Source organism: Cataglyphis hispanica, chromosome 4 (assembly GCF_021464435.1).
Source record: "Cataglyphis hispanica isolate Lineage 1 chromosome 4, ULB_Chis1_1.0, whole genome shotgun sequence".
In the NCBI taxonomy this organism is placed as follows: Eukaryota; Metazoa; Arthropoda; class Insecta; order Hymenoptera; family Formicidae; genus Cataglyphis; species Cataglyphis hispanica.
The window spans coordinates 4,042,134-4,057,893 of NC_065957.1; the positions used below are offsets into that span (position 1 = coordinate 4,042,134).

At 40.8% G+C, this 15,760-nt stretch overlaps 2 protein-coding genes across 3 annotated transcripts in view; both read left to right on the forward strand.

The window, feature by feature from the left end:
* The window catches only part of LOC126849305 (protein unc-13 homolog B), a 155,635-nt gene that overhangs the window by 90,522 nt on the left and 49,353 nt on the right, over nucleotides 1-15,760 (forward strand). The gene's annotated exons all lie outside the window — the stretch shown is intronic.
* LOC126849313 (Golgi integral membrane protein 4-like) lies at nucleotides 13,054-15,634 on the forward strand. Its single transcript, XM_050591027.1, has one exon. It carries the CDS (start codon nucleotides 13,054-13,056, stop codon nucleotides 15,268-15,270), a length of 2,217 nt encoding a protein of 738 aa, XP_050446984.1. The 3' UTR covers nucleotides 15,271-15,634.

Here is a 15,760-nt window from a genome sequence, read left to right on the forward strand (position 1 = left end):
GTTACCTATCGATCCGTTGATCCATCTCATTTGCATCCTTACAACCTTATTATCATAAAATCGATATCGGGCAAAAAGGAATGTGACGCGCTTTTTCTCTCCTTAGTTGTAATGTAACTGAAATTAATTAAATTATTGTCTTTCTTTGTATTTTATCTATCTTAATTATCTGTAGATTTATATCTTGTTTTCGTTAGACGATATCGATCGCCGGAGTAGAAATGGGAAGTTATGTTCGAAAAATCTACAGGAAGATATAGCTAATTAATCACGCTTCTCGCATTTATAATTTTGTTTTAGAGTATTCCCGTCTACGTGAAATATGAAATTGATTCGAGTACCACGAAAATAATGCGCGAATAATTCCTAAAATATTATTTCACTGCAATATTGCATTTGACGAAGCTAGAATGCATTAATAATTATAAGTTTTGAATAATCTAATATTTGCTACGATTTTCGTTATTCATGGAATAACCAAATTTTTTTCGCCAAAATTGTAAATATATAGTAAAAATAGAGTGTCACAATATATCGAGGACATATATATATATCGTTCAGAGTGCTTTTCTCATTTCTAATTTAAATGTCCGGTTGTATGCGGTGTGATTCGAACTCGATAACTCGAAAGCAAAGTGAAACAATTACTGATTGACAATATGGGCTAACGATCATTTCCTTCTCGTAAATGCGCCTATTATTTGAATATCCGCTTCGATTTGCTTTTCTGAATACCAATAGCGGTGATGGAATTACACAATCGCGTAAAATTCTGCGCTTTGTTATTCGATTGATACAACAACACATTGGATATACAGTGCATAGCAACAATGCTAAAAATTAATTCTCTCGAGGAAACGAAATCTTCGCTTTAATGTTGAAAAAAAATTGTTTTGATGCAAATATTATGGATTTATTGGACCAGGATTGTATCCGCTGCACGTATTATTCGATTTAACGAGTGAATAAACGTTACGAAAAAGATTGAGGAAGAGTCACTGGACGATAGTATTCATTGTCTGAATCGCGATAACTTGAAAATCAAGCGACCGTTCGATTTCGTTCGACGCGATGAATTATTGCTCGATGTTTGTATGAATGAAAATCTTCATTCGAAGAGTTTCACAAATGAGAATGATACATCCTATACACAACACTTTACACACTCTCTCTCTCTCTCTCTCTCTCTCTCTCTCACACACACACACACACATGCTCACATACACAATCCCTTAACTTCAGAAGTCGCTGCAAATGAGTTTTAGTCACGCGCACAGAAATGTCGATTCAAGACGAATGGGATAGAAAGAGCTCTCTCTAGAGAAAGAGAAAGAGAGAGAGAGAGAGAGAGAGAGAGAGAGAGAGCTAGAAAAGAAAAATACAATTGCACAAAAACAACTCAAAAAGACAAAGAGAGAAAAATTGTCAAGTCGGAACCCGAAAGAGAAATTATGTCAGCGGAATAAGATTCTAGAGCGAATGAGAGCAAGTATATACTCCAAAGTGCGAGGCACAGCTGTTTAATGAAAGGGACAAATGTCAGACAGAAGATTTACAGAAAGAAGGGAGGAGAGACGCGTAGATAAGGGATGGCATAAGCGTTGAATTCAGCACGTATATCATATGAGGGAAGCTCCAAGAAGAGACGGAGACAGAGACAGAGAGAGAGAGAGAGAGAGAGAGAGAGAGAGAGAGAGAGAGAGAGAGAGAGAGAGAGAGAGAGAGAGAGAGAGAGAGAGAGAGAGAGAGAGAGAGAGAGAGAGAGAGAGAGAGAGGAAGATAAATTCGCACGCGGTTTCGGAGGGCTGCTGGCGAATATTGATCTCCGACGCGCGGGAATGAAAGCTGCTAGGTCTGGGGAAAGCCACGGGTCCGAGATCACGCTCCGCCTGCCCTTTACGCCATCCGTTATAGCGTTCGTTAGCGTGGCGAGCGAAATTCGAAGCGCCGCCGCAACCAGCGTGGAAAATGATTGGTGGAACACCGGTATTACCATTCGTGTAATACAAATCGTCCGTCATAATTATTATTGACGGCCCGGTAGACACGCGTTCGCATCGATCCTATAAAACACGCAATCCCCTGTGTGCAGTGTTAACCGTTAACCTAATTACGCGCGCGGATCGCGAGAGCGTGAGTAACTCGCGCTTACCCGAGGGGGATTCAATTTGCGCGGAGAAACTTGGATACTCGTGGAAATAAAGTTAATATTCGCAAACTTATCAAACAGCCAAGACATGGCAGTGTCGCGGAACTTTAAAGCTTACTTGAGGTTTCTACCAATTTTCGATCATATGTTTGCCTATAAAATGTAATTGCAAAGTATATCACGCTTCTTACGTATTTACACATTTATAATCTTGTTTGAAAAGAGGATTGTATGTCTTATGACATTTAATGCACAGAATATACTTATTTGTCTTCTCGCAGTTGTGATATTTACGCAATCCTGATATATACGATTTAATACGTTATCATGTCACAAAACCTGAAATTTTTTTTTTAATAAAAATCTTTTTCCACTTAGTAGATGTATTACTGTATCCTCCATTATTTTCGAAATGCACACATTGCATTTCGCGATAACGATTCTAATACCGGAAATCTCTAGAAATTATTATTTTTCAATAGAATTTCTTTGAAATTTGCGGACAGAAAATTCAATTTTCTGATACGATTCGGTTATCGACAAAAGGAAAAACAACGTATCGCCGGAGTTGTTCGAGCTTTGAACTTTGCTGGATCGAGAACATCTATATTTTTGTGGAAAGAAAGAAAGTATCTCGAGCACGCTAGAGAATACTTTTCATAGAACTTTGTCTTTCGAATATCAAAATTTATGAGAAAAGTTTAACGAACAATGTAAAAAAATTGTTCTTCTTTTAGATGGAATATTAATTGGTCGCAATATTACCTCAGGCATGTCGGCACAAAGCATCAGAGATTATATTTACTCTGTATCTACGTCTGATAAAATAATAACAAATCACCTTTTAGCGAATATAAAGAGAGTGTACAATGCAAACAATTGCTTCTCGAAGCAAATAGGAATTACACTCGAGGTTCAATGCTCGGATGTTATTGCTCGGAGCATCGGGGAACATATCTCTACCTGTCAGAACCTGGCTTTTTCAATTTATCGACAATGCACGCGCAACATCCGTGCAGAATCGAATTCCATTTCACCGGTCGGTCGCCGCACTTCTTCGGAAATCGTGATTCGTTTTGCACTTCTCAGCGGGTTGCAAAGTGAGTCATTTTTCCCACGTAACGTCAGGAAGGTACTCCTGAGATTATCTCTTTGGAGAACAAACGATTTTTCCGAGTGAGTCCAGCAGGAATACGAGAGAATATCATCTAGAACGCCATGGGCGGCGGCTTATTCTTGTCGCGAAAATTTAGAATTATTGCTCAATCGAGCAAAATATTGCTCACAACACGATAAAAAATACTCTCTTTATACCCTCGGATTTATCTTCATCAGGCGAGTGTAAATGCTTAGCCTCACGTATTGAAGTCCTGCGTGGGGCTTACAAGAAATCCAATTCCATTTTGCCATAGGTTCTTATTGTCTATTTGAGAAATAAACTCTCTCTTTGGAACAAGAAGCCACGTAAATCCTCTTCTAATGATCTCGGATGCATTTATGCGTCCGCGAGGATGGCGATGGCCGTTTTATCGGGTCTGAATGAAGAAGCCGAGCGAGAAATATTATGAAAACTTTAGAGATACCGATTCAAACGTTTCAGCAAAACGTCGAAGAACAAGACAACGCCATCAGAACCAGGAACTAAAAGCAGTTTGAATCATCGAGTCTCTTTCATTCTCAAACATTGGTCTTAATTAATCAAACGGATACGTATAACGGAATGGCTAGCGATATCGCGAATATAACTTGCAGAATATCCGACGCGACATGGACTAAAAATACGCGAGTTGAATATTTCTCTTAAATAAGCCCGTAAATATCATACAGTTCGCGCAATCCGACACTTAGCGTAATTCGGATGCATAACAATTCCGGCAAGATTACCGCCGACATTCCGTAAATGTTATGGAACGTTACGCTATGTTTCGCTCGGTGAGAGAGCCATTAAAATTTATAAACAAGTATAAGCACTTCTCCGGATATATACACAGGACCGTTGCGTGTCTCGCATCTTGTCGCTTAAGTTGGATTAATTATTGATCTATACCAGCTGGGTCTTCGATAGTTTCTGACCAGCTATTTATTTTTATAACGATGGCATATCGTTTGTATAAACTTGTATAAACTTTGAACAAAAACACGGCACGATATCGATATACATATACATATATATATATATATATTGCAGTAAAACCACTGCGAGTTGTTCCCAAGACCATAATGTCTCTTCCGTAACACAGTGCGGTTTATTGGTGATATACAAACTAAATTGCCAGATAACCACAATATATTGCACATTACAAAAACACACACGCAGCCTGTAAATCTATCGCCTGACAATACGAACGAGCCCACGAATTAATAAAAGAAAGATTTTATAATTTTTATTTGTATCCAGAACTTCATATACAATATATTCAAAAACATGTATTTATTATATAATATATATTATAATATAATAATATATAATATATGTATTAATATTATTATATTATTAATATATATTTATATTATTAATAATATTATAATATATAATATATATTATAAATAAATATAGATAAATAATATATATAATATATATAAATAATGAATATGTTTAATATATGTGCTATAAGAGAGAGAAAAGAGATAATATCAAAATTTTATTTAAAGTTATAATTATTATATTATTACGCAGTATCAATATGTTAATATCTTATTTTCCATATAAAATTTTGATATAAAAATAATTTATCTTGCGAAAATCCGCTACGGTTTTATAGTGACAATGGAGTATTGGTAAAATTTGCGTTGGCTCGTTAAATATTGTATTGTATATTGTAAACAGGCGGCAACAAATATGGTTAAGTTTATCATGCTTGTTGCATTTTGGATTATACTAAATGACTCGTTACATTGAGATTGCGTTTCCATCATCGTTATCATATTTTCAAAAGCAATTTGTGCCATGTTTTTGTTGATTAAGAATTTAAGTGCGCAGAGACGGTAGTGACAGTTTATAAACGCAATGTTTGTTTCGACGAAATTATAATACGGATTAATTCTTTCAAATTAAAACTAGATTACCGGACAGTTTCTGCTGCGCAAGTAGTGGTCTTACAACAATTAATGACACTAATAGCGAGAGAAACCTGTTGCTTGACGCTTCCTGATAAACCTTGCCTATGCGAAATGCATTACCTCGAAAAACTAACTTTTGCGATATCGCATTTATAAATCTCGTTGGCCTTATCCGCGGGAAAACAATTTTCTCTCAGTCGAAATGGGATTAGTTGCTAGTTTCTCTCGCATCTCATTTCTGGGGAAGCACAAACCTTTAATCTATTTATATATATATATATATATATATATATATATATATATATATATATACACATATACTTATTAGGAATGGATAAAAAGATACGAAAGTATGTCGGTATTTAAATAAAAACAACACTATCGGCAAAATGAAACCTTTCTTCGGAATGAAGCTGTAATAAAGAAAAAAACGCACAATTTTTTCGCACGTTATACGAGATTAATGATTGATGTCGCAATTATCTTGATAAAACACTTGGCTTACGGTATCGCAATAATATTAAAGATAATTTGATTGAAAATATATAAATGTTTTTGGATATAATCTGTAAATATTAAAGAGAGTGAATTTATCTTTTTTGCAATCTCAAAATTTTGAAAAAAAATTTATATTTTTTCTATAAAAATTTCAAGAGAGAAACTGCATTAATTGGAAAGTATCTTAATAACTATGTCGCGACGCAATTGAAAATTAAAATTTATGAACGCATTAAGAGCAGAATATATCGGGATACTATGCAAGTAGCAACTCTTCGAACTTTTGCAACAACCACTTCCAAGTAATAATTTAACAATTGTTTTTCTTATACTTAGGCGCTCTTTGCTTCTCTCTATCTCTTTCCGATCTCTTCTTCACTTTCTCTCTCTCTCTCTCTCTCTCTCTCTCTCTCTCTCTCCCTCTTTGCCAGTTTCACTGGCGTATTTCAAAGGAAAATTTCCCTTCATAAACACGTGCACACATAAGAAAATCTGCGGCGGTAAACTGTAAAACCCCGCAGGGCTGTCCTATTTTTCGCTGTACGTGACGCGTTGTGAATTAATCTCGGCTCCTTTTAACAAGATTACGGTCTTTCACGCTATCCAGAAGCGGCCGGACGAAGGTTTTTCTCTAACGAGATGTTTCACCTGGCTAAAAGAATTTTGTCATTTTTCATTAGACGTGTCCACGTGTCGCATGGACGCGTATATAAGAGTGCGCATTTTTACAAATTATTTCAAAATATCATTTATGACAAATAATTCATTACTGTTTTAAAGCATGTGAACTCCAAATCTTTTTCTATGTAAAAAAACGTTTTATGTAAAAAAAAAAAAAAAAGCGCCCAGGGCTTTTGCTTGAGAGATTTATGAGATAAGGCAAACTCTAGACAAAACAGTAGACGCTCCAGAAATTCCAAAATTTTTCACGGACCAAATATTCCTGCGTGTAAAGTATAATAAATTTTATCTCTCGCCGCACTAGCTGACATTTTATCTACTTTATTTCTGCGACCTCATCGAAATTCTCTTTGAAATCGAAAATATTCATGAAATTTTAAAAGACTTTAAGATTGATCGTGTAAGAGAAGAATGTATCAATTTAATTCGCAAATTTGGATCAATCTCGTAAAGATATTCATATCTCTTCGATAAGAGAGCAATCTTATATATCTGATGATTTTGAAAATGAAATCTATTAAACAGAGATGTGATATTCAATATACGGTTTGACTTGTTGCATCAAAGTACTCGATATCCGACAGACTTCCAGTCTCTAAATCCGCTGGACTTCCGCTCTTAATTGAATTAACTACGAGGAGGCTTAAGTTGGCTTAAAGTAAAATCTGAAACAGTCGGGATACGGTCGCGAGATCCGCTTTATTACGGAGTCGCTTTTCATTCACATTTACGGAAATATAGAAAGAACCGAAGAAAAACGAAAAAAAAAAAACATAGCTTTGCCGCCGCTATGTGTCCAGTATCAAATGATACGGTGTCAGTAATGACCGTCTTATGACATGAAAAATATAAAGCTCACGTGAGAAGTGAACCGCCTTATACCGCATGAATGGTAATCGTGCTATGACACGGATATAGCACAATAAACATTCCACTTGATACGTAGTAGATAGTAAATCGATAATCATTTGGCTTTACTGTGTTTACGTGCCTTTAGTCGTCTGCAATCGGGAAGACGTAGATCGACAAGAAATAAAAATAACTGGCACGTAAAAAACGTTGTACTACGGCATCACCGTAAATAACCATTGTGTATTAATAGCTATTAATTATGTGATTAACGACGACAATTTTATATCGTCGCTGTTCATGGTTAAAGCACACAGCGCATACAAATATGCGCACGCGTTATAAGAGTGAAATATATTAAAACGGGACAATAGAGTACGCGTGGGTAACCTTGTTTCCTATTTGCTGACACTCCAAGAGGCGCGCCGAGAGAAAATATTTGCAAGCGAAAGGAATCTTCCACGAGTTGAATCTTAGAAATGGCGTATAACCGTTCATCTCTTTTGTGATGCAACTCGTAAATGCTCATCTTGACCCGGGAAAGAATCTGCTTGCGATATATCTGGCGTAATATCGTCGCAAGGGTATTCTTTCTTGTGTGGTCTTGTGTGGGTAGTTCGCTTAAGCGAAAGAAACCGATAGGAAAGCAAGCAGCAAATGTGAAACGGCGAAGCTGAATTTCGAGTATAAAATATGAAAAGAGCAATGATAAACGCATATCTCGTGTGATATACGATCGTAAATAACAAGTCACCCGCTGTTAAGATCTTGAGAACGAAATAATTCATATATAATTCATGTATAAGTCGAAGATTAAATATCGCCTGATATTTTAAATACAATGTGCTAGCACATGAATTTATTTTACAGTATTTATCAATGTTAATATTTTTGAATTGGAGAAAAGTAAAAGAAGTTTGGAGAATACGTCGTTATAAATTATCATTTTTTTTAAACCTGATATAATAAAATAGCACAATATTGAGATGAAATAAGTAACGTATTTTATTTACGTATTTTATTTCGACGTCATCACTTTTTATCAAATAACAATCTTGTCACGTGTCAGAAAGTCTCTCAATAATTATATAATTAAAACTCTTCTTCTCTTAACGCTGTACATAATTCACGCGAAATTAGGTTAACGACATTCGAAATTGCGCGATTATTTTTGAGCTAACTTTAAGCGACACGTTTTCTTATTATTACGGAACAATAGCAAGTTATTTATGAACCAAAATAAAGAGCAGAATCTTATGCTGTAGCGTCGCAAGTAAATCGTAACAGTAGAGTTACACGGAGAGGCCTGTATCGATATGCATGCGAGATGGAAATAACGGTGATAAAAGATAGACTCGTCGACAGTTTATCGAGGATCCAGGATATAGATATGATCGTCCGTAGGTTTTCAGGTCGTGATGGTTATTTTGATCATCCAAAGAGATATGCGAGGCAGGACAATGGGTGGAATCGCGCACGGGCATTAGATCAATAAGCACGACGACGTGTGACAAAAGTACTGTTTTTAAATCTTTTATTTTCATAAATTATACGATCCGATCAGCACGCGATGTAATATTTAAGTAGCACAGTATATATTTGACGGCATTTTTGATTTAGGAATTTTATTTTGAAATATATATTATCTTGCTTAATCGGCGCTATCAAATTTAAATTGAGAATACAATGGGGGACGCATTAGACAGAAATTTTAATAACGATGCACCTAAATAACTGCGCGCTCATATAAATTACAATTACGATTTTACGTTCTATTGTTTTTTAGATTATATAAAATATTTATAAAACTTTCATTTACTTGTGGATGTAAGCAAATGCCTAAATATATTTCTGACTTTATTATCTCGATTATATGATATTTTTGAGCTATATTGAGAAAACACCATGGAAGCTGTATCGGCGTGGATTTTGGTACTCGGTTGTCCTTGTACCAAGCCACACGGGTTGGCTTTTTTTATTTTGCAGATAACGGCGGCATGAACGTACGAGACTGGTTACAAAGTGCCATTTGCGCAGAGGGTCGCGCGATTTCAAATCCTCCATCAAGATCGCGTCTCGACTTCCAAGCTTCCTGTTCGTGGTGTAGCCTGTAGAACGGAACCCGAAGAAAAAAACACTCGATATATGTAGACGTAAAGGTGATAAAAAAATCGTAGAACATAGTTAGACTCTGTGTGAGATGTGAAAATTCAAAAGGAGTCAATATGGAGATCATCACGGAACGCGACGCAACGACCAAAAATTCGACTACACCAATGGCCTCCACGAGGTTCGCCAAACTGCAATTCATGTTCCTTCTTGGTCCACAAGAGGGGATGTGACTTGATTTAGGTGCGAACCTCGACATACGATGAATCGCCTCAGGGATCGTCAGATAGAAACGTAGGCGCATAACAAAAATAAAATTTAAAAGAAAACAATAAAGCACATACAACGCTTAGTGCATCCGACAAGGCTAGAAAATGGATTCAACTAAATTGGGCGGTCCAGCGCCGACTAGTCCGACTCACTCGCCAGTTCTGCCGACATACGCCACGTCTGGCGAAGGTAACATCGATTACATCATAGGTGACTACATGGAGAGACTGGGCACGAGACTGAATATCCTCGAGACTGAACTGAAGTATGCATGGAGAGCGTTGGATCTTCTCAGTCAGGAATACATCAAGATGTGGGAAAGACTAGAAAAGCTAGAAGGTTTGCTGTACGAACAGCAAACTGTGATCAGTCAATTGATCGAGTTTTATACTAGTGGTGGGGCTCATGACAACGTAAACGTTATCGAGGAGACCTTGGCTAATCAGCAGGGCTCAGTGGGTGAACTGGACGCGATCGCAAAGAGTCTGAGTGCAGCGATAGACATCGAGGATACTACCGTGTTGCGAGAAAAACTGGCTCAACAGGAACTAGCAAGGATGCATGGAATCACGCAGGATAGTACAACGGCCGCAACGGTAGTCACTGACATGCATAGAAATGTTAGAAATCTTGATACCTTGGAGACTCTGGAAGAAGAGGGCAACATACCCGATGAGGCATTCTACAGAAGTTTGAACAATGCTTATAGAGAAGATTTGATTTGCGGCGACACATCGAGACCGACATCGCAACTGGGAATGATCTGGGAAGAGGCTGAAGATGAAGATATAAACGGCAAGAAAGAAGTGGAGTCAAGCATTTTTGATAAGGCTATACCAAAAGAGAAAGAACTAGAGGAGTTATCTAGCCAACCAGCCAAAGAGGAAGTACAATCTTCTATAATGAAGAAACAGAACGAAGCAGATGAGGATAAAGGTGAGATATTTACCGCGGCCGATTACAAGAGCTATCGGGGAAACACACCGTGCATTAGCGAACAAGATCTCGCTCAGCTTTCCAGACTCAGTTCTCTCGATCAAGTTGCATTAGAGAAATTGCATGAGATAGATAGATTGACCAATAAGCTGCAGAAGGACTCGCAGAATCTGATAGAATTGCAATCGAGACTGATAGACTCGCCGAAGCGAAGCCAGTATTCGTCCGAGGCCGAGGCAAAACTTGCCGAAGAGGCAAGTAGTATAGATGAGCAATTGAGAAAAATTTATGCGGAGACCGACGTCGACAGCTGGACTTTCTCTAAAAGTCCTGGCTCTACTGGCGGCAGATCAATTTCTAGAGTCAGCACCGACAGCGGACTGACTACTGACGGTGACTTCACAACGAGATCTATATCGCCAAGACTGACTTCTACGTCCAGGAGCAACTTAGACTCCATTTCGACTACCTATACTCCACCTAGATTAGGTTATACGTCAGCCATACTGGAAAAGAGCCCAGAACCCGTGATCCAGTTACCGATCGACGTCGGTAATTTTGCAAAAGGATACGCCGAGAACAAGGAGCTGACGGATTTGATGGCCGAAAGCTTTGCGACAGCTGTCACTTGTGCTTCGCCCAATATTTATAGCACGACCGCCGACAAGGTGCCGTCGCCCACATTGTCGGCCAGCAGCGTGCAAAGCGTTCACAGTGTACAAGATCTCCGCACTAGACAAGATGGATATTTTGGTAGCGCAGCCCGACTTAATCTTGAATTCCAAGAGAGCCGGACACCACCTAGTCCGTCGCCTAGCTCGCCACCTCCGCCAGCGCCGCGAGACACGACCGAATCGTTCCTTATGCCTGGCGCGGATCAAAGAGAACCAGACGCGAAAAGATCTCAGAGCCCGAGTTTCTTGCGAAACGCGGAGAAGTTAGTTTCCATGGAGCAAGGTCGTCTCAGTCCCCGCACTCCTCACTCGCCCAAGTCACCGAGAGTCTCGCCAAAACATACAGTTAAATCCGGTAGCGCTGTTAATATAGTAACGGCGAAATCTGATTCTGGTTTATCATCCATGAGTGGCTGGAGCAGCTTAGATAAATCGCCGAGTTCTCCGAAGAACTCCATCGCTAAGATGTTGACTTCCTATTCGGTGGATCACACCCGTGCGAGCAATCTTATACCGAGCACGCAGCCCGCCAGGATCTCCAGTCCGATACCACCGCTTCCCGAAACAACCAGCGCCGTCATTACGCAAGAACCTCTTTACGATACTCCTGAAGGTAGAGACGCTTTCTCAAGCACTTTGACGACTACAGCCGGTCATCCTCCTTACACAACAACAATGAATCACTTATCGGCATATACGACCGCCAGCAAGTCGCCGGTCAAGGAAGATTATACATTTGTCCCACCGCCAGCTCCGGGTGTAACCACCACCTGTCAGAGTCCTAAGAAACGCAATCGTCAGCAGAGTCTTCAGCACGTTTATGGCTCAATGCCTTCCGGTACAGGTACAGATTACATCTACAGATCAGAACAACCGGCCATTTACTCCGTGGCTGGCAGTAATCGGCAGCAAGTTATCACGAGCGTGTACACTAGCGGTTCCGGTTCCTACGGACCCAAGACTACTACCTCGGCTTACTATGCCTCTCCTGACTCGATGGAACAATATACCAATTATCAGGACAATTACGGCGCTCTTCAATACACAGAAACGACGAGCGCCACAAATGTTCACGCAAAAAAGCTGCTGCGTGGAAGCTCGTTTACGGACGGCATGACGAATCACGAAGGATACAAGGCGGCGATGTATCGCACGATGTTTCCTACCGGCAATATCACCGATGCACTCTCGTACTATCCGACTAGTGCAACTAATCTGCCGCGAACGGAGACCAATGAAAATACATCGTGGCTAAATTCGATGGAGGAACAGATACCTCACGATTCGACGTCTTCCAGCATTAGATCTTTGACCTCCGACGGTAGCTATTCTCAGAGCCCGTATACAGATCGTAGGTATCCCCAGCCGCCGGCCTATCAGGCGCATTCAGCATATCAACAACATCATACTTACGCAAATCAAAATTATCCGCAAACCTATCAACAGCAGTATCAATCGTATAGTCAACGACTGAGCAGCGCCGAGAGTGCGCAGCTCGCGGATGGTTATCAAAGACAATGGCAGAGAGAACATCAATATATTCAAGATCATGAAAGCGGAAGGATATCCATGGAACAGCAGCAAGCGCAGCAGAGTGAATATTATGATGCCTCGAGTGTAATAGTCTCGCAATCCGGATACATCAGCATCGCTACAAATTTAAAAGATCATGAAGTTGATAATACCAAACTGTCAAAAAAGATTAGAAGAGGCTCTTCGCTGAAAAATGCAATGAGCTCTATGAGCAATTGGTTGCCTGATTTGCATCTTAGTAAACGTCACAGGAGTCAATCATTACCGGGCGGAGTTAGAAGAGAAGATCTGGACATGCCTCAAGATGCTCAACAGCAGAGGCTACCGGCCGAGATGGTAGGCAGAGGCCGAGGCAGAGGTCAGGCTGCCAGAAAAAAGAAAAAACATACACTGGTTTCCACAGTCTCCGGTATTCTTCAAAAGGCCAAACGTCGCAGCCACCAGTCGCAATCTTTATCCGATCCGGAACAATCTGAAACCGAGTGGAGCAGTGGTAGACAGAGCGGTCTGTCAGAGGACGAAGATAGTGTTATATCTGATATCGTTCAAGAACCGCCTTTCTTTGCCAAAGTAAAAACTGCAAGTATGAAAAAAAAGCAACCGCCGCCGCAGCAGATGACGGCGCAACAGCAACAGATGATGGCACAACAGCAGATGATTGCGCAACAACAGCAGATTCAAACACAACAAAAGGAATATATACAACAGCAACAGCATCAGGCGCTTCAGCAGCAGATGCTTCAACAACAGCAAATGCTTCAACAGCAACAAGCGCTTCAGCAGCAGCAAGCGCTTCAGCAGCAGCAAACACTCCAGCAGCAACACCAAGTGCTTCAACAACAAATTCAACAACATCAAGAGCAATTACATCAACAAGCTCTTCAGGATACGTGGACCAAAGAGAAAGAACAGAGAAAAATCGAGGTTAATGAACATGATGTAAACGAGCAATTGGGCATGCTCGAGGAAGAAGCTTCAGGCAAGAGTACCGGTTCGGGATCCGGTGGATCATCGATCTTCCAAACAGTTGGCGATATTAAAAGGTCGACAGGCAGTTCGGACGAGGCGCCTAATGAAAAAGCACCGAAACTCCCTCCCGTTACTTTGATCGGTGGCTCGAGCATGGAATTTGCCGTGTCTCGAGCACTCGGAAAGTATCGTCAACGGCAATCTTCAACAGTATCTGATGAGCAACCAGTGAGCGATGAAATTAATAATGAAAAGAAGACCATTGAGGAAAGTCCGGCTCAGACTTTGGAAACGAGCTTCGAATATCCAGAGGATGTATCGGAGAAGAGCAAGAAATCAGGTAACGCGAGATTGCCAGAACTTGTTACCAGTCTGTCGGAGGAAGCTCCGCCGTCGGAAGGTAGCCCGTCAGCATCTAGCATGAGAGGTTATAGCACAGGAGGTACACGGTTTCTTCCGCGCCACCAACAGTCTTTGGAGATTCCCTGGACTGGTTCGCGGCCGGGAGAACCCGATGAGGATAATCGCAGTACGCATTCGTACAGGAGCACATCGAGAGTGTCCTCGAGGCGACAGAGTACCGAGGACTCAATCGATTCCGAGGACGAATGGTATTGTTACGAACTGAGAAAACTCGAAGAATTAGAGAGGCAGTCTGAAATGGAGATGACTGAAGTGCTGATCGAGGAACCCGAAGACGAAGCTTTTCAACCGGACGAGACAGTGAAAGAAAAGATGTCATTCGTACTGAAAGAGCTTAAACTCAAAGCTATCACAAAGCCGAAGAATCAGAGGAAGGAGGAAAAAGAAGAAATACGAACTACTAGAATGAACGGTACGGTTATCAAAGAGCATCGCTTCGACGAGAACGATAGTAGATATCGCGATGAGAAACCTATTCCGAAGCGAAAGTCTGCGGAAAGCGTGGAGGCTGTGTTTGCCAGAGTAACCGATTATCATACATGGGCGCACGAGATAGAAGCCAAGAAGGAAAAGGCTCCACCGTCCACGGAGGAAGGTTCATCCGGCGAGACATCCGGTCCGGACAGTCCCGGACAGTCAATGGACGAGGAAGAGGAGGAGGAGCTGCCGAAGGACCTTGAAGAACAGCAGTCGCGACGAAGTTCCAACGGTTCGACGCTACGTCACAGCGAGAAGATGCCGCAGGGCTCGGATTCCCTATCCCGCGAAGGTAGCGTAAGTGTACCACCTAGCGAAGTGTCGGTCAGCATCCCGGGAGCTTGGGATTCTGAAAGCACTGTCCTTGAAGGCCTCGAGCGCGACGGAGCCGGTAGCGCCGAGACGGCTACCACGGCGACCTTGAGTCTACCGAAGATCAAGATCGACTCCTCGTCCTGCGGAAGCTCGGACACGACATTGAAGGAGGGCCAGGTGAGTCCTGGCCCGCCCGGGTCCAAGTGGAAGCTGCTCAAGGCCTTGAAGGAACGTAAGGCCGAGGAGAAGCTCAAGGAGGTCGAAGAGGCCTCTAAGGAAAACGCTATCTCGCAGGGACCCACGGCAGTGAGTATCATGATCAAGTGAGGACACGAAAATCTCTGTAAAGCGTACTCGAGATTCGGAGGTTGGGTAAAATTATGAATTAATATATTTACATCACTTTTCGCGCATTACTTTTGCGATCGGTATCGATGTTTCATTTGATGCTCCGATATTGATCAAGTCTGAATTCGTATTTTATTTTCTCAATAATATATTTGCGTATATCGAAAACGAGCCTTTCATCTACAATGTCGGTATTTTAGAGCCTCGCCCAGTTTGACGATTGACGTATATATTCTCGACAATTGATTCTTCGCGTGCTTCAATTTTATTATGTGGCACATATTTCGAATGTCGAGTGCGTTGGTACGTCGACCGACTGTAAAACAAGCGAGATACTGTAAACTAAATAATATTTGGCGTTAAGATTAAGATCGTGCCATCAACAGACACGTATACATAGTCAATATGGTGCGCGACACCAAAAGGAAGTCAAGCTTTGCTATCTAAAAGGGCGACAATGGTTTTGTGC

What these genes read in the sequence shown, in the direction of transcription:
- LOC126849313 (XM_050591027.1), top strand. Translation starts at nt 13,054, where the DNA reads ATGCCTCAAGATGCTCAACAGCAGAGGCTACCGGCCGAGATGGTAGGC.